Source organism: Muntiacus reevesi, chromosome 1 (genome assembly GCF_963930625.1).
Source record: "Muntiacus reevesi chromosome 1, mMunRee1.1, whole genome shotgun sequence".
Lineage (NCBI taxonomy): Eukaryota > Metazoa > Chordata > Mammalia > Artiodactyla > Cervidae > Muntiacus > Muntiacus reevesi.
The window spans coordinates 180,139,650-180,159,316 of NC_089249.1; the positions used below are offsets into that span (position 1 = coordinate 180,139,650).

Here is a 19,667-nt window from a genome sequence, read left to right on the forward strand (position 1 = left end):
CTAACATATAAACTCCTGAATTCAGCTGCACCTGAAGCTAGAATCCCCCTTCCCTACATCTATGCTTTAGAAAAGTCCATAGCTTAACTGATATGGACTGACACGGGTGTGTGTGTGTGTCCCTTCACCTATGCTTTAGAAAAGTCCATAGCTTAACTGACATGGACTGACACGGATGTGTGTGTGTGTGTGTGTGTGTGTGTGTGTGTGTGTGTAGAGTAGTGTGTGTACTGGGGGAGGGAGGTGGAGGGAGGAGGGAGCCTCACCATAATGCCTGTGTGTGTGTGTGTGTGTGTGTGTGTGTGTGTGTGTAGAGTAGTGTGTGTACTGGGGGAGGGAGGTGGAGGGAGGAGGGAGCCTCACCATAATGCCTGTCGTGTGTGTGTGTGTGTGTGTGTGTGTGTGTGTGTGTGTGTGTGTGTAGAGTAGTGTGTGTACTGGGGGAGGGAGGTGGAGGGAGGAGGGAGCCTCACCATAATGCCTGTCGTGTGTGTGTGTGTGTGTGTGTGTGTGTGTGTGTGTGTGTGTAGAGTAGTGTGTGTACTGGGGGAGGGAGGTGGAGGGAGGAGGGAGCCTCACCATAATGCCTGTCTTGTCCAGTGCCTCTGGAGATTTCATCTAGTCTGTAGATGTCCTTTCCGAATAACTCAGATATCCTTAAAGATCCGGGTCCAGTGAGCTCCCGTACTCTTTTAATTGCACAGAAGCATTCCCCACCCCCTCCCTTGATGCCGATTCCATGACTTGGAGGTGACCAGCTGAAATGTGAAATCCCACAGACATTTAATTTTAAAAATAATTTTAAAGTTTTAGCTATTTTTCTTTTGTATCCTCATCTCAAACTCTTCCACAGGGTCTTGGAAAGCCCCCAGTCTCCAAGCCAGACGCGCGTCCGGCCTGACGTACAAACATGGCCGGGTGAGGGGCAGGCGAGCGCTGGGGCGTGCAGGGCCCTCGTGCCGGCGGGCGGGAGTCGACAGGCGCTCGCACGCATGCGCAAGATGGTGGGGCCGAGTCCCAGGCCTGCGCCGTGCCACTCCACAGGCAGGGGGCGGGGCGGCGGGGAGCGCGCGCCTGAGGCGGCCGCCGGGCGTTGAGGAGTTGGTGCTCGGGAGACCTTCCTTCGGGCGCATCTTCCCCGCCGGGTGCGTCCTCACGAGGCGCCCCCACTCGGCGGGACCGGGCCAGGGGATGGAGTGGGCCCGCCGACACGGCCCTGGAGGGACCCAGAGGAGACGACCGCGCGAGCCCTGACCCGCCGTCCTCGCCGAAGCGCCCATGGGCGCGTCCCTGCGGGCGGGCAGTGGCTCTGGGGGTGGCGAGCGGCGGGGCCGCGGCGCCGAGAAGGGCTGCGCTCGTGCCCGGCCCCGCACAGGCCGCGCGCGTGCGCTCCCGCTGCAGGGCCGGCCGCGCCCGCCCCTCCTCTCGGCGCCGGCCCGGGAGCCCGGTCCGCGAGCGGCGGCGGCCGGAGGGACGATGAGCGGCGCGGCGCGGGCGGGCCCGGCCCGGCTCGCCGCGTTCGCTCTGCTGACCTGCAGCCTGTGGCCGGCGCGGGCGGACAACGCGAGCCAGGAGTACTACACTGCGCTTATCAACGTGACGGTGCAGGAGCCCGGCCGCGGCGCCCCGCTTACATTCCGCATCGACCGCGGGCGCTACGGACTCGACTCGCCCAAGGCCGAGGTCCGCGGCCAGGTTCTGGCGCCGCTCCCTATCCATGGAGGTGAGTGCCTGGCAGGGAAAAGAGGAGCCGTGGAAGGCGGAGGGGGGCAGGGTTTGTCCCCATCCCCCAGGAGCCACAACCTGGGCGCGGAGGCGGCGGACGCGGCGCCCCCACCCCGGCCCGGATTGATGCGCCGCTCGGCGGGCGGCCCCAGGGTCGAGGTTCCCGTCGTGTCCTCCCCCGCCTGTTCGCTGCTGGGAATGAGCGTCCAGACGTGTTATTGGGTTCTTCTTTTCTTTTTAAAAAGACTTTTTTTTTTTTTTCCTTTCCCTTGGTTCAGTTAGGTTGTTTACAGGAAGGCATTGAACTGCGAGTTTGCAGGGACAGCTCAGACAAAGGAGGTGGTGGAAGAGCGCAAAACTAGTTCGTGATGGATGAAGTCTCAACCTGTATTTCGGAATCCGCACAGATTCCTTCCCGAAATCACAGACTGTGCTGTATTGAATCTGGAAGGATGAGGCCCTTTTCTACCGTAAAAACGTGCCGTTTTCCTTAAGTGACAAGTGGAAGGAGGGTGGAGGAGGAAAATGGGCATCTTCCGTGTTGCTTTTGGCTCTTATTGTGCCCCACCAGCTTTACTGTAATTTGACGCCTGAACATCTCACGTTACGACGAATCCGATACCAATTGGAACCTGTACCCAAGTCTTCAGGTCATGGGAGTCTGCCAGAGGGGAAATAGGTAAAATTTTTGAGAGTTGTCTTTGAAGCCATTTGGCTTAATCTGACGTCTACCATTTGCTCTTTAATAATTTAGTATAAAGCATATATTTGTACAAATTTCTGGTAATGTTTTAGAAGAAACTTTTCCCACACTGTGGAGTATGATTTTGTTTTTGGCCCACAGCAGACTTTTTGGAAAAATGTCTACTATCTTCTCCATCCCTACCCACTCTCACTCTGAGAATGCTTAGCGGGGACTTTTTTTAAAGCTGCTTTTCATGTTAAGATGACCTAAACTAGGCAACCTACATAAGGTGTTTGTTTTTATACTCTAAACTGTTAAAACATCACACCGCTTCTGAGATACGTGTTTGAAAGCGAACATGCTAAGCTGTTTTTTTCTTTGAGGCAATCTAGCTAGGGAAGAAGAATCAGGAAGGGCTTTCATTTCCCCAGTTTACACCTTCCTTTCAAACGTTCATTTTTACATCAGTAATCAGTTGCTTAGTATGCACTTCTCATCTCCACTTTGTTAAAAAAAAAAAAAAGGCAGTTAGGGTCCTGCCTTGCCCACAGTAACAACTTTGGCCTTTGGTTCATTCAGTAAATATTTGCTTGCTTGTTCTGTGCCAGTCACTGTGCTTGGGACACAAAATGTTGCCAAACTGTGGCACTGACAATGGTAGTCTGTTTTCTGGGGTTGAGATCTGTGAGGGTCACGTGGAAAGGGAGGAAAAGGGAGAGGCAAACTGTTGTGGAACAAGGACTGGCCCTGTGCAGTGTTTTGAAATCTGTGGTTTGTCTTCGGGTTCCTCTGGGCACCTCGAATCCATGATCCTCGCTTTAGATACTTGCCTCATAAGTGATCTGTGTTCTGAAACTACTTGTTGCTTGCCTGTCATTCCAAGCAAAAGCCCCATCTTCAGAAAACTTGTTTTAGGTGTTTGGCTGGAAGGGTATTGGACACTGATGGGTGGTAAAGGCTGGTCTTGTTCCTCTGTCAGTGGGGAGGTTCCAGTTGTGCTATGCATAAGCCTTATGACACTGGAGAAGTACTGTGTGAGTTTAGGAAAGTAATTTGGCCTTTTAGCCTCAATTTTGTCTGCAAAAGGGAATGATGAAATAGTTACACCTTAAGTTTATTGAAGGGTTTCTCTGGTGGCTCAGATGGTAAAGAATCTGCCTGCAATGTGGGAGACCTGGGTTCAATTCCTAGGTTGGGAAGATCCCCTGGAGGAGGGCATAGCAACCCATTCCAGTATTCTTGCCTGGAGAATCCCCATGGACAGAGGAGCCTGGTAGTTTGCAAAGGGTTGGACTCGACTGAGCGACTAAGCACAGCACAACACAAGGTTATTGAGAGGCTTAAATGGTGCCTGCATTCTTACAAGAGGAGATTTGTTAACCTAAATGAATCTCTGAATTGGTGGAGTTTTAGACATGGCATCAGTGTGAGTACATTGGAGCAGTCTTGGAAACTTGAGTCTGCAGTCAATTCCCCTGGGTGTCTGTCTTCTCTTCATTTCCTTGTTCTCTAGGGGCTCATTTTGTATCTGCACATCATGAGATTGCTCAAGGTTTTCTCATGGCATTGGTGGTGGAATCCTGCAGGTAGTTTGGGTCTGGCTTTCTACTAAGGGATCTGCACACATAGGTTCTTTCAATCCAGCAAATACTAATTGAAAACCTGCTGGTCCCAGCCACCCATCCAAGGTACTGGGGAAGAGGGAGGGGCCCCAGAAATAAGCAAAACAAATTGTTTCTCTTCTTCCTGAAGCTCATGGTCTAGTGGCACTTTTATGTCAGTTTACCTATAAACTGTTTCTAAATCAATGGACTAACATGAAATCTCAGAAGTTTTTGTGCTTTTGCAGCAGGAATTTAGGAATGTACTTTGTTTTTTTGTTTTTGTTTCTTGGCCATGCTATCTTTAGCGTGCAGAATCTTTAGTTCCCCCGCACAGGGATCGAGCCCACACCCCCACAGTGGAAATGCAGAGTTCCAACCACTGGACCACCGGGGAAGTCCTCGGAATGTATTTTAAAAAATAAGAATGGTGGTAGAAATCTGTTAAAATTTTTCATGTTTAAGGAAATAGCTTATGTCTATTATATCAGTGTACTCTAGCCACTCAGTTGTGTCTGGGTATTTGCAACCACATGGACTGTAGCCCACCAGGCTCCTCTGTCAATGAGATTTCCCAGGCAGAAATACTGGATTGGGTTGCCATTTCCACCTCCAGGGGATCTTCCCAAGCCAAGGATGGAACACAGGTCTCCTGTGTTGCAGGCAGATTCTTTACCATCTGAGCCACCAGGGAAGCCCGTATGTCTATTATACCTCAATTTAAAAAAAGAAAATAACTTAAAACTTGAATAATATTTGGTTATTTCACATTATGATATTCTCAATTTAGTCGCAAATTTTAGTGCTTTTAGAAAAAATAATAGATTCTGACTCTTGCGTGCTTGTAATTTTAAATTGAAGAGAATTCTTAGTGTGTTTATTTAGATTTACTGAGTGTTGACACTAAACAAAGTGATGTTCAAATTACAAAAAAATTAGTTATGAGACAGAATTACTGGCCAAAAAAGAACCAGCCATGGTCAATAGATGGGAAATTAATAAAAATTAATTTTGAGGACAAGTGTTTGGTGAATATAAAGACAAAATTGGTTTTCCTAGAGCTTAACATGATAACTCGTTTTAATTCTTCGACTAGGTTGTGAAAGTAAAAACCTCTCTAGTTATTTTGCATTATTTCTGTAAGTTAGGCATGTATGCATTACTGGACAAGATTTATTTGTCCTATATCTTTGAAGAGTAATTTGGCAGTTTCTTCCTAAATGCTTTGGTATTTTAGAAGTACATTTTGAAAAGTGTTAAACTTTATAAAATATTTCATAAACAAGTGTTGTACTTTGAAAATACATTCTTTATCATTAGAGTACATTTTAAATGGAGATTTATTTGGTGATAACAAATTTCATATTTTAACTGTAAAGAATTTATTTTTTGAAGTGAACTTTTGCAGGAACATGCCTTATATTTATTCAGAGATACTGGTTGTTGTTCATGGTTGCTTTCTTATTACTAACTTACTCAAAGGGTGAGCTTAGATCTAGAAACAAATGTAAAATCTAGCTAGCATTTACTGTGGAGCAGACGTTGTAGATGTGCTTTGTGTGTGGGCACACTAACTTTTTGTTTGAGCCTGGAGGTGGGGGTTGGGAGAGAAGGCCCTGTTGTTGATGATGTCATTTTGTATGCAAATATGCTGCTGGGAAGAATTTGGTAATAGTCATTTTCATTGAAATTTTCAGGATTGGATGTTTAAGCCTTGGACAACAATTTTACCAAGTAATACATTTTTTTTTTGGTCATGTGGTTGACTAAAGGGATGCCATAACATTTTTAAAAAATCTTAGATTCTTATGTTTTATATATGTGATTTTGTTGGATGAATCCATTAAACCTAAACTTGCTTTTCAAAATTCTGATTTTAGAGTGAAGGCAATCAATGTGGAAACAAGATCTTGGATGAAAAGGGCCATGAAATGTTAGATTGTATGATGTCAAAGGCAGGGGCTACCAGATATAGAGATTTCAAAATATTCAGAAAAAAAGTAGATGTTATCCTGGAATCAGAGACCCTGAAAGGAAAGAGAATTCAGAAGGAGCTGGAGGCTCTAAAAACCAAATTTGACCTAAAATAGATAACCAAGCAATATATGATAAATTGTATTTGTATTACATTTTAACAATTTAGAAAATACTTTTACATTTTGTATTTTTCCTTTGCTTTTGGATGATTCATTAGCATATGAAATTTGAATATATATTTTTAAACCTCCGCACCAAATATGTATATCCTTCCTCTGTTCCATCTTTCTGTTTCTCTTTATAGCAAAGTGTTGTCTGTACTTTCTGCCTTAGAGTTTTCATCTTGCTATTCTTCACATTGTGAAGGTCTTTGTTGTGCCAGTGATTTGATAAAGACGTGACAGATTTAACTTAAATATTGGACGGCAGGATCCTCAGCATCTCAGTGTATGGAATGGTGGGCTGAAACTAAGAGAAAAGTTAATAGAAATTATTATGTAGTCTTGAATTTGGGTAAAAAAAAATTAGCTGCAGTGAAAGGAGTTGAGGGGAAATAAGGCTTCAAGCTGCATGTCATAGGACAAAGCCTCTGTGCACTCACTGACCAGCCCATTCTAATCTTGCATGCATTTGAGCATCATATCCTGGGTAACACAGGTCCCACTTCATTATAGGGCCAGGCACACTTTTAGTGCATGTTCATTTCTGAATATGAGTTTTAAGGGATCAACAAACTACAAAACATTGTTTTGAATATTATAAAAGGGAAATCCTTCATTTGAAGGAGCATTAGATTAGATGGCTCGTAAGATCCCTCCATCTTGAATAGGGGTAACTGTAAAGAAGTAATAGGAACCTTGTTAAACAAAGTGCCAGATATACCCATTAAGGATACTGTTTTCTTTTCATGCCAGTCACATGGGTGTGTTTATGTTTCTATGTATACACACATATTTTGCAACAATGAAAAATTTAAACACTTTCAGAATTTGTTTTGTGAGGTTATCTTTTTGATTGAACCATTTGGAAAATGCATACAGTTTATCAAATATCTTTTCTGGATAGATTTTAATTTTGACAATTGAAAATTATTTTTGAGGCAGTCTTTTAATGTGCCTGTGAATTCTCTCTTTAGATAATTCTCAAAGAAGTCTGGTAGTGTTTTGGACCATGTCCACACCTCTGGGGTGCATTTCCACCTACCAAATCTTAGAGGCAAACCTTAAAAGGATGAGATTTATTCGAAGTACCTAATTGTACCAGTCCTCAGAGCTGGTTCTTTTAAGTATAGCAACCGTGACTTATTTACAAAATGAAATTAAGTTTTCAGGATCATCATTTGTTTGGTTTATCATCCTTAGAGTATTTTATGCACTAAACATTCATTTCTTTTCCATAAGTCATAGTAAGTGTAGCTTTCTTTACTGTTGGAAGCAATTTTGAATGAAATAAAGGGATCCCTTCAAATGCCAAATTAAATAAATTAAAAAGTCCTTAATAAACTCCTCTGAGCTTGTATTATGCAAGTTCTGTGGTGTGTGTGTGGAAGATATGGTATGCAATTCCTGCCTAAGAGAACTTGTCGGGATGGCACAAATAGGACATGCCATTTAGAAGATGGTGCAGGCTGTCTGCAGACACCAGCAAGGGGACCGGCCGCATGTTATTGTAAACAGAGTTTGTTGGAACACCGCTGTGTCCATTCATTCACGTGTCTGTGGCTCTGTGAGCGGTTATTATAGGAGCCTATATGACTTCCAAGCCTAAACTGCTTGTTCTCTAGCCCTTTAAGAAAATTTTTGACAAGCCACAATCCATATTCTAAAGGTTCATTTATACCTTAGTTTTTCCCATTAAAACTATGTTATGGATTTATGGGTGAGAAGTTGATTCCTACGTTGTCCCAAACTGTGAGTTCTTGGAAATGAGGGACAGCGTCTTCTTTGTTTTAACCAAATACCTCAAACTGTGCCTGGCACTAGCAAGCCACTGTAATATGTGGTTGCATTTAACCCTGTGGTGCTTGCTCTGGTAGTGAAACTGATGGCAGGTGTTGCTGGAATCTGTATGATGGGATGGGGATGGTGGGGTGTTGATAGAAGGCCTCTGTACTGTAGGGCTTCTGTTATTATGCTAGATCAGTAAATGGTACAAAGATCAGAGAAACGAAAAATTATTTGGACTTGTAGTCTAGAGAGGTTTCATTGAAAATGTGGAAGTTGAAATTAATCTTGATCAGTTCTTCCTCTAGCCATAATGGAATAACAGACACTAGGTTTACCTTGCCACCTCAAGTGACTGGAAAACCTGACAGTTATGAAACAGCAGTTTTAGAAATAGGTCAGAAAACAGCACAGGACAGTGATCTCTGAGAGAAAGGAAACAAACTGCAGAGTTCTGTGACTGCCTCAGCTTACCACCTGGAGAGTTTCTAAACTGAAGCTCAGGGAAAGGGAACCCAGAAAGAATCTAGTGGTCTTCCTGAGTTGATGAGACAGAGCTCAGAGAGGTGAAGGCAGCCTGAGTAGGCTTGAATGTGTGAGGAGGTCAGGTACAGGAGAGGAGGGAGCTACAAGGGGTTCATTCACTCAAGCCTTTGATCGAGTACTGTTCGACTCATTTTATGGAGACCTGTTGGAAATTAGCAGGTGGAAGAATTCTTGGGAGTTCACACAAGGCTGGGAATAGTTCATATTCTCACTAATCAAAGTAGAAAGACCTAATGGATGAGGCATGGAGTAAGGCCAAATTAGCCCTGGAGAAAAGCCTGTTCTGGACCCACCTAGCAAATCTTAGAGGCAAACCTTAAAAGGATGAGATTTATTCAAAGTACCTAATTGTGAACAAACCCTAACAATATCTGAAGGGATTAGAACAAAGTCCAGCTCCCTAAAACGTGAAATCCAATACCAGCATCCAATAAAAAATGAGCAGACAAGCCAAGTAGAGAAAATATGACCCATAACCAGACAGAAAACAGCAGAAACAGTCCCAGAAGTGGGACAAATGATGGAATTGCAAATAAAGGTGTTGAAAGATCTATTATAAATATACTCAGTTTGTTCACGGAGGTAAAAGGAAACTTGAACATGACAAGGAGAGAAATGGATCTAAAAATAGACCTACATCAAACTATGAGCAAGGTGAAAAGACAACCCTCAGAATGGGAGAAAATAATAGCAAATGAAACAACTGACAAAAGATTCATTTCCAAAATATACAAGCAGCTCATACAACTCAATGCTAGAAACTCAAACAACCCAATCAAAAAGTGGGAAAAAGACCTAAACAGACATTTCTCCAAAGAAGACATACAGATGACTAACAAACACATGAAAATATGCTCAACATCGCTCATTATTAGAGAAATGCAAATCAAAACTACAATGAGATATCACCTCACACCAGTCAGAATGGCCATCATCAGAAAGTCTACAAACAGCCATGGCAATGTATGGCAAAAACCACTACAATATTGTCAAGTAATTAGCCTCCAACTAATAAATGGGGAAAAAAAAAATCTACAAACAATAAATGCTGGCTGAGGGTGTGGAGAAAAGGGAGCTCTCTTGCACTGTTGGTGGGAATGTAAATTGATACAGCCACTATGGAAGGTGGTATGGAGATGCCTTAAAAAACTAGGAATAAAATCACCATATGACCCAGCAATCTCCTAGGCATATACCCTGAGGAAACCAAAATTGAAAAACACACATGTATCCCATTGTTCATTGCAGCACTGTTTACAATAGTTAGAACATGGAAGCAACCTAGATGTCCATGGACAGATGAATGGATAAAGAAGTTGTGGTACATATACACAATGGAATATTACTCAGCCATAAAAAGGAACGCATTTGAGTCAATTCTAATGAGGTGGATGAACCTTGAATCTATTACACAGAGTGAAGTGAGTCAGAAAGAGATAAATACTGTATTTTAATGCATATATACAGAATCTAGAAAGTGGTACTAAAGATATTTACAGGGCAACAATGCAGAAACAGACATAGAGAATAGACTTATGAACAGAGGGAGAGGGGAGGAGAGGGTGAGATGTATGGAAAGAGTAACATGGAAACTTACTTTGAGTTCAGTTCAGTCGCTCAGTCGTGTCCGACTCTTTGCGACCCCATGAACTGCAGCACGCCAGGCCTCCCTATCCATCACCAACTCCCGGATTCCACCCAAACCCATGTGCATTGAGTCGGAAACTTACTTTACTATATGTAAAATAGATAGCCAACAGGAATTTGATATATGGCTCAGGAAACTCAATCAGGGGCTCTGTCTCAACCTAGGGGGTAGGATGGGGAGAGAGGTTCAAAAGGAAGGTGATATATGTGTACCTATGGCTGATTAATGTTGAAGTTTGACAGAAAATAGCAAAATTCTGTAAAACAATTATCCTTCAATAAAACAAATTTTTAAAAAGTAGACCCACATCAAACTTCTAGCAGTAAACTCAAACCTGAAAAAGTGTAGGATTTATATTGATAGAGAAACAAAGAAAGTGTATAATGAGAGGATGATAGTTCCTGCTTTGGTGATCTCTTTTTATCCCAAACAGTGATATAGTTAACATATACTGGATACATACTCTCTGCCCAGAATGGTGCCAAGTATTGTACATGGAGTATCATTGAATTCTTGTAACAGCTCTAGGTGGTAAGATATCCTCATTCTGTGGATGGGAATTCAAGGCACTCCAGTCTCTTGGTGTTTTTGTGTTTTTTCTGTTTTTTTCTTTATAGCACTTAATGTGATTGGAAATTGTGTATCTATCTTGTTTGCTTCTGAAGGCAGAGATCCTGGTGTCCACTTTGTATATTCAGTGCTGAGCCTGGAACATAGGAGGGTGGTACTGGTAATTAGTGTTGGACAAATTAAAGTGAGTGGAGTAATCCACCAGCTGATTCAGAAGTGATTGGATTTGATGTAGGTCTGTCTGACTACAGAGCTCATACTTCCACCATGTCTTGTACCACTTCTCAAGTGAGTTTAGTAAATTATAAATGGTCTACTTCGTGGAATGTTACACAACCATTAAAGGGGATCATGTGAAAGTTAAGTATATCCTACAAAAGTAATATCTTTACAGTGGACAGGGACTCAAAGTAATATGCAGAAATAAAAATGGCTGTGTTATGTTTGTTGGATCATGGGTAACATTTCTCATTTTCTTTTCTCTCATTTTTTTGAAGTTATTTTTAATATAAAACCTTCTTCACAGAGGGAAAGTCATACTCTCTAAAGGGAACAAATAAGTGTCTAAAGTTGATTTTTTTTTCCATTTATTTTTGTTAGTTGGAGGCTAATTACTTTACAGTATTGTAGTGGTTTTTGCCATACATTGACATGAATCAGCCATGGATTTATATGTATTCCCCATCCCGATGCCCCCTCCCACCTCCCTCTCTACCCGATCCCTCTGAGTCTTCCCAGTGCACCAGGCCCGAGCACTTGTCTCATGCATCCAGCCTGGGCTGGTGATCTGTTTCACCATAGATAATATACATGTTTTGATGCTGTTCTCTCGAAACATCCCACCCTCGCCTTTTAATTTTTTTTAATACAAGTTTTTTTAATAAAATATTTTTTAATAAAGTTTATTCCCTAGCTTCAAGAAAAATTGAATTAATTCCAAACCATGGTTAGAATGAGTAGAAAACTGAGAGATGACTAGAAATATGCTGAAAAGTGCATGTTTTTCCCCAGTAAGAAAAGAGTTAAGACCAAGTATTCTTGTCTTAACAGGAATCAAGCTAAAATGTGGCATTGTTTTTATTTATTTATTTATTTTTAATTGAAGGATAATTGCTTTACAGTAGTGTGTTGGTTTCTGCATACATCAGCATGACTCAGCCATGGGTATACACACGTCCCCTCCCTATTGAAGCTCCCTCCCAACTCCCACCCATCCCACTCCTCATTGGATTTGAGCTCCCTGAATCATACAGCAAATTCCCACTGGCTATCTGTTTTACATACGGTAATGTATATTCTTCCATCCTACTCTTTCCATTTGTCCCACCCTCTCTTTGCCCCCTGTGTCCAGAAGTCTGTTCTCTATGCCCGAGTCTCCATTGCTGCCCTGCAAATAGGTTCCTCAGTGCCATCTTTCTAGATTCCATATATATGCGTTAATATATGACACTTATTCTTCTCTTTTTGACTTACTTTACTCTGTATAATAAGCTCTAGCTTCATCCACCTCATTAGAACTGACTCAAATATGTTCCTTTTTATGGCTGAGTAATATTCCATTGTATATATGTACCGCAGTTTCTTTATCCATTCATCTGTCCATGGACATCTAGGTTGCTTCCATGTCCTAGCTATTGTAAATACTGCTGCAGTGAACACTGGGGTGCATGTGTCTTTTTCAGTTATGGTTTTCTCAGGGTATGTGTGTGGCATAGTTGTGGCATCATTTTGAGCAGTTAGTGAATCCTAGAAAGGGACAGGACTTGTGTATAATATTTTTATGATGATGATATTAATGCTTTTATTTTATTTTGGTTTTCCCTATTTAAAATCAGTCTGTATTTAAAGCATGAAGACTTAACTATGGGTAATCTCCACTTTTCGGAAGTTCACCTTATGCCATTTTGCTTTTATGAAAGACCTATATTATTACCTATTTTTGATAACCAAAAGAAACCTAAAGAGGATTTTTGCTTTTAGCAGAAAAAAGGCCAGAAGCGAAAATAGCAGTCAGCATTTGTTTTCCAGCAAGATGAGCCATCATAGAGGCAGCCGCACTGGAAGCAGTGAGAGCAGCCTCCCCAAAGCTCCTTCCCCTGGAACAACACTTGGCATCTTAACGTTGAGCCACCATAGTTGTGAAACATGTCTCTCTGTGCTCTGTCTTGATTTATTTTGAGGGTCCGTTAGCAAGATGTGTCCTCCATTTTGGTTTACAGTAAGCTTTTCCTCTTTCCACTTGTCTCCTGTCACTTCTTCCTATGTCTTTACTTTTAGCCTAGTCTTCTCTGAGCTCTGGATTCATATATTCAACTGCCTACTTGGTATTTTTAACTTAAATTTCCCAAAAACATCTCCAGATTGATAAATGGAGTTTTGATATGTGTGTGTGTGTGTGTGTGTGTGTGTGTGTGTATGCACATATTTATGTATATATATCCTGTCTACTACCACTGTTTTCAGGGTTTCCCTGGTGGCTCAAATGGTGAAGAATCTGCTTGCAATGCAGGAGACCCAGGTTCAATCCCTGGGTCGGAAAGATCCCCTAGAGAAGGGAATGACTACCCACTAGTATTCTTGCCTGGACAGTTCATTGGACAGAGGAGCCTAGTGGGCTGCAGTCCATGGGGTTGCAAAGAGTTGGACACAACTGAGTGACTAATACCTGTTTTCTAGTCTTCCCCGTCTCAGCAAATGACATCACTGTCCTCTCTTGTAATTTAAACAAATTTAGGAGTCATCCTAGCTTCTTTTTCTTACATTCCACTTCTGATTTATCCTTCACATTTTACTGTCAGGGTGTATCATATCTATCTGTTGCTTGCCATTTTCACTCCTGTCATCTTAGTGCAGACAGTTGCCATCTCTCTGGTCTTCCTGCTTCTTAATTTCTGTCAGTCGTTTCTCCCCAGTAGCCACAGTGATCTTGAAACTTCACCCAGTCTTGTCACTGCTTGCTTAAATTACCCCTCAGTGGCTTCTTCTAATCCTTAGAGTGGAAATCTGAATGCCTTACTGTAGTATACAAGGCACCTCCTGATTGGTTGGTTCCAGCCTTCCGCTCCCTCAGGCCATTCATCTCTCCCTTGCTCTCTGTGCTGAAGCTACCTGTATTTTGATACTCTCGTTCCTAGGGCCTCTGTGTTTTCTTTACAATGTGTGCCTTCTTGCTGGTATCCCACTCACCTCTACCTCCTAGTCTTCACATGATGGTTGCTGTATTAATAGAGCTTTATGGTTCTTTGATTCTGTATGCTGCTGCTGCTGCTAAGTCGCTTCAGTGGTGTCCAACTCTGTGTGACCCCATAGATGGCAGCCCACCAGGCTCCTCTGTCCCTGAGATTCTTCAGGCAAGAACATTGGAGTGGGTCACCATTTCCTTCTCCAGTGCATGAAAGTGAAGTCCCTCAGTTGTGTTCAACTCTTCGCAACCCCATGGACTACAGCCTCCCAGGCTCCTCCGTCCGTGGGATTTTCCAGGCAGGAGTACGGGAGTGGGTTGCCATTGCCTTCTCCTTGATTCTATATAATGGCCAGTTAAAAGGACCATGGAGATGGAGACATGGGGAAGGAATTGTAGAATCTAAGAACTTAATGGTCATCTGTAATCAAGTCTAGCCACTCATCTGAGGCCTCAGCTTTTCTATCCAATGGTTTTACAGCTCACACTTGAACAAATGAGTAATGGAAATCTACCACATTCATCTCTGGAAAACAGAATGTTAGAAAGTCTTTTTTTCATCTGCACAAGAAAAATTGGTTCAAAAAATTTGTAGACAGTTGTTAATTTCCTTGTCTGATTCAAGTCCTCTAACCCTTAGACTTCATGTTCTTATCTTTGTTCTTAAGAATATAGTATTTTAAACCGCAGAACGCAGCATTCCACTTAAAGGATACAGTGAATTTAGTAACATCCCACAAAAATTCATGTCCACCTGGCACTTCAGAATCTGATCTTATTTGCAAATAAGATCTTTGCAGATGTAAGTAGTTAAGGATCAATATAAGATCATACTAGTTTATGGTAGACCCTAAATCCAGTAATTTGTGTCCTTCTAAGAAGAGAGAATGCAGAGAAACAAACAAAGATAAAGGCCATGAGAAGATAGAGGCTGAAATAGGAGTTATGCTGCCACAGCTAGGGAGTGCCAAGGATTGCTGGCAATGACCAGAGGCTGGGAGAGAGGCATAGGACTGTTTTTCCCTTGGAGCCTCCAGAAGGAGCCAACTATACCGACACCTTGATCTTGACTTCTGCCCTCCTGAATTAGGAGACAATACATTTATGTTGTTTTAAGCCACACATGGACATCACCAGATGTTCAATACCGAAAACAGATTGATTTTATTCTTTGCAGCTGAAGATGGAGAAACTCTATACAGTCATCAAAAACAAGACCAGGAGCTGACTGTGGCTCAGACCATGAACTCTTTATTGCCAAATTCAGACTTAAATTGAAGAAAGTAGGGGAAACCACTAGACCATTCAGGCATGACCTAAATCAAATCCCTTATGATTATACAGTGGAAGTAGAAATAAATTCAAGGGATTACATCTGATAGAGTGACTGAAAAACTATGGACTGAGGTTCGTGACATTGTACAAGAGACAGGGATCACAACCACCCTCAAGAAAAAGAAGTGCGAAAAAGCAAAATGGCTGTCTGAGGAGGTCTTATAAATAGCTGAGAAAAGAAGAGACGAGAAAAGCAAAGGAGAAAAGGAAAGATACACCCATTTGAATGCAGAGTTCCAAAGAATAGCAAGGAGAGATAAGAAAGCCTTCCTCAGTGATCAGTGCAAAGAAATAGAGGAAAACAATAGAATGGGAAAGACTAGAGATCTCTTCAAGAAAATTATACATACCAAGGGAACATTTCATGCAAAGATTGGCTCAATAAAGGACAGAAATGATATGACCCTAACAGAAGAAGATATTAAGAAAAGGTGATAAGAATACACGGAATACACGGAAGAACTGTACAAAAAAGATCTTCACAACCCAGATAATCATGATGGTGTGATCAGTCACCTAGAGCCAGACATCCTGGAGTGCAAAGTCAAGTGGGCCTTAGGAAACATCACTATGAACAAAGCTAGTGGAGATGATGGATCTCCAGTTGAGCTGTTTCAAATCCTGAAAGATGATGCCATGAAAGTGCTACACTCAATATGCTGACAATTTTGGAAAACTCAGTAGTGACCACAGGACTGGAAAAGGTCAGTTTTCATTCCAATCCCAAAGAAAGGCAATGCCAAAGAATGTTCAAACTACTGCACCGTTGCACTCATTTCACACACTAGTAAAGTAATGCTCAAAATTCTCCAAGCCAGGCTTCAACAGTACATGAACCATGAACTGTGAGATGTTTAAGCTGGATTTTGAAAAGGCAAAGGAACCAGAGATCAAATAGCCAACATCCATTAGATCATTGAAAAAGCAAGAGAGTTTCAGAAAAACATCTATTTCTGCTTTATTGACTATGCCAAAGCCTTTGACTGTGTGAATCACAACAAACTGTGGAAAATTCTGAAAGAGATGGGAATACCAGACCCACCTGGTATCTCAAGACCTGCCTCTTGAGAAATCTGTATGCAGGTCAAGAATCAACAGTTAGAAGTGGACATGGAACAACAGACTGGTTACAAATAGGAAAAGGAGTACATCAAAGTTGTGTATTGTCACCCTGCTTATTTAACTTGTATGCAGAGTACATCATGAGAAATGTCGGGCTGGATGAAGCACAAGCTGGAATCAAGATTGCCAAGAGAAATATCAATAACCTCAGATGTGCAGATGACACCACCCTTATGGCAGAAAGTGAAGAAGAACTAAAGAGCCTCTTGATGAAATTAAAAGAGGAGAGTGAAAAAGTTGGCTTAAAGCTCTACATTCAGAAAACTAAGATCATGGCATCTGGTCCCATCACTTTGTGGCAAATAGATGGGGAAACAGTGGAAACAGTGACAGACTTTATTTTTGGGGGGCTCCAAAGTCACTGCAGATGGTGACTGCAGCCATGAAATTAAAAGACAGTTATTCCTTGGGAAAAAAGTTATGACCAACATAGATAACATATTAAAAAGCAAAGACATTACTTTGCCAACAAAGGTCTTTATAGTTAAAGCTGTGGTTTTTCCCACTAGTCATGTATGAATGTGAGAGTTGGACTATAAAGAAAGCTGAGTGCTGAAGAATTGATGCTTTCAAACTACTGTGTTGGAGAAGACTCTTGAGAGTCTCTTGGACTGCAAGGAGATCCAACCAGTCAATCCTAAAGGAAATCAGTCCTGAATATTCATTGGAAGGATTGATTTTGAAGCTGAAACTCCAATACTTTGGCCACCTATGTGAAGAACTGACTCATGTAAAAAGACCCAGATGCTGGGAAAGATTGAAGGCGGGAGGAGAATGGGATGACAGAGGATGAGATGGTTGGATGGCATTACCGACTCAATGGACTTGAGTTTGAGTAAACTCTGGGAGTTGGTGATGGACAGGGAGGCCTGGCGTGCTGTTGTCCATGGGGTTTCCAAGAGTCGGACGAGACTGAGCAACTGTACTGAACTGACTGAAGCCACAGGTTTGTAGTCATTTGATATGGCAGCCATAAGAATTAATGCAAAGAGAAAACACAATTGAACAGTACTGCAGTTTGGTTTCACCAGTACAGAAGAGAGTAGAACTGCTTTCTTCCCCATCATTCTGAACACATGTCTAGAGTCATATAGGTTATTTTGGTTCCCTTAACCAGTGACTCATACTGAGATTACTGCTGATTAGACTTTCTAGGACGTTTTCATAGAGGTTGCCCTAAATCAAATGATTTTATCTTTACTGGATTTAGGCTGGTCATTCAGCCTTTCAGGATACTTTTTGAATCCTGATCTGTCATCCAGTCTTTATTCTTCATAGCAGCTTGTGTGTCACCCATGAAGGTGATGAGCATACTTTTTGTATCTTCACCTAAGTGATTCTTAACCTTCTGTGGTTGTGGATTCAAGACTTTAATGAAAGCTGTGGACCTTTCTGATGAAAAGTACTTATTTATGTATATATACACCAAGTTTTCAGTAAGGTTTAGGATGTTCAGATGCCTCTTGAAGCCTCAAATGGTTCATAGACCCAAAGTTCAGAACACTGATGTAGGTTATTGATAAAAGTTATCAAATATCAAAGAGTGTGAATGAACAGACCCTTGTAGTGTGTTCCTAAAAACCTTCTAAGATGGTTAACATTATTCCATTACTGAGCACTTCTGGGGAGTGGAGTGGGCATTTCATAGTTTTCTAATTTAATTTATTGAGTTTGCATTTCACATTGTACATATTTCTTTGTCTTATATCGTAAAAGCCAATCAAGTTCTTTGATTTAAAAAAAAAAAAACAAATATATTGTATTTACTTTGTTCCTGATTTGCTGGGAAGGAGAAGTAAGTCTTTATGGCTTAAACATAGTATGTTACTTTCCTGTTGCCACTGTGATCAGTTATCTTAAACCAGGTGGCTTAAAAGAACACAGATTTATTACCTTTCAGTTCTGGGAGTGAGAAGTCCTAAATGGGTGGCACTGGGCTAAAATCACGGTGTTGGGCAAAACTGCTTTTCTTGTTTTTCCTGGCTTCTGGAGACTGCATGCATTCATTAGCTCATGCTCCCCGCCTCTTCAGAGCCAGCAGAGAGCGTTTCATAGCCTTCTGGGGCACTCATCTTCAGCCTCTCTCCTACACGTGAGACCCTGTGACTGCATGGGGCCCGCCCACATGTGATCTTACGTGTGGGCTTCCCTGGTGGCGCAGACAGTAGAGGATCTGCCTGTGACAGGAGACCTGGGTTCCAGCCCTGGGGTGGAGTTACCCTGGAGAAGGGAATGGCAACCCCCTCCAGTATTCTGGCCTGGAGAAGTCCTTGGGCACAGGAGCCTGGAAAGCTACAGTCCACGGGGTGGCAAAGAGTGAGTAATGAATGAGCAATTTTCATTTCCACCCACATAATCCAAGGTAACCTCTTGATTTTAAAGTCAGCTACTTCAGTTCAGTTCAGTTCAGTCGCTCAGTCATGTCTGACTCTTTGCGACCCCATGAATTGCAGCACGCCAGGCCTCCCTGTCCATCACCAACTCCCGGAGTTTACTCAAACCCATGTCCATCGAGTCGGTGATGCCATCCAACCATCTCATCCTGTGTCGTCCCCTTCTCCTCCTGCCCCCAATCCCTCCCAGCATCAGGGTCTTTTCCATTGAGTCAGCTCTTCACTTGAGGTGGCCAAAGTACTGGAGTTTCAGCTCCAGCATCAGTCCTTCCAGTGAACACCCAGGACTGATCTCCTTGAGGATGAACCGGTTGCACCTCCTTGCAGTCCAAGGGACTCTCAAGAGTCTTCTCCAACACCACAGTTCAAAAGCATCAATTTTTCAGTGCTCAGCTTTCTTTACAGTCCAACTCTCACATCCATACATGACCACTGGAAAAACCATAGCCTTGACTAGACGGACCTTTGTTGGCAAAGTAATGTCTCTGCTTTTCAATATTCTGTCTAGGTTGGTCATAACTTTCCTTCCAAGGAGTAAGCGTCTTTTAATTTCATGTCTGCAATCACCATCTGCAGTGATTTTGGAGCCCAAAAAAATAAAGTCTGACACTGTTTCCACTGTCTCTCCGTCTGTTTCCCATGAAGTGATGGGACCAGATGCCAGGATCTTAGTTTTCGGAATGTTGAGCTTTAAGCCAACTTTTTCACTCTCCTCTTTCACTTTCATTAAGAGGCTTTTTAGTTCCTCTTCACTTTCTGCCATAAGGGTGGTGTCATCTGCATATCTGAGGTTATTGATATTTCTCCCAGCAATCTTGATTCCAGCTTGTGCTTCTTCCAGCCCAGTGTTTCTCATGATGTACTCTGCATATAAGTTAAATAAGCAGTCAGCTACTTACCATCCTTAATTCCCTCTTGTCATGTAACCTAATTGTATTCAC

General features: G+C 42.3%; 1 protein-coding gene across 3 annotated transcripts in view; it reads left to right on the top strand.

The window, feature by feature from the left end:
* The first annotated feature begins 1,038 nt into the window (after nt 1-1,038).
* RNF130 (ring finger protein 130) overlaps nt 1,039-19,667 on the top strand; it is a 141,478-nt gene continuing 122,849 nt past the window's right edge. Inside the window, exon 1 of one of the 3 annotated variants that reach the window (XM_065917249.1) lies at nt 1,039-1,723. In XM_065917249.1, the coding sequence (XP_065773321.1) occupies nt 1,279-1,723 (445 nt within the window). In that variant the 5' untranslated portion in view covers nt 1,039-1,278. The remainder of the gene's footprint in view (nt 1,724-19,667) is intronic. The other 2 variants (XM_065917248.1, XM_065917247.1) reach the window with 2 other exon arrangements.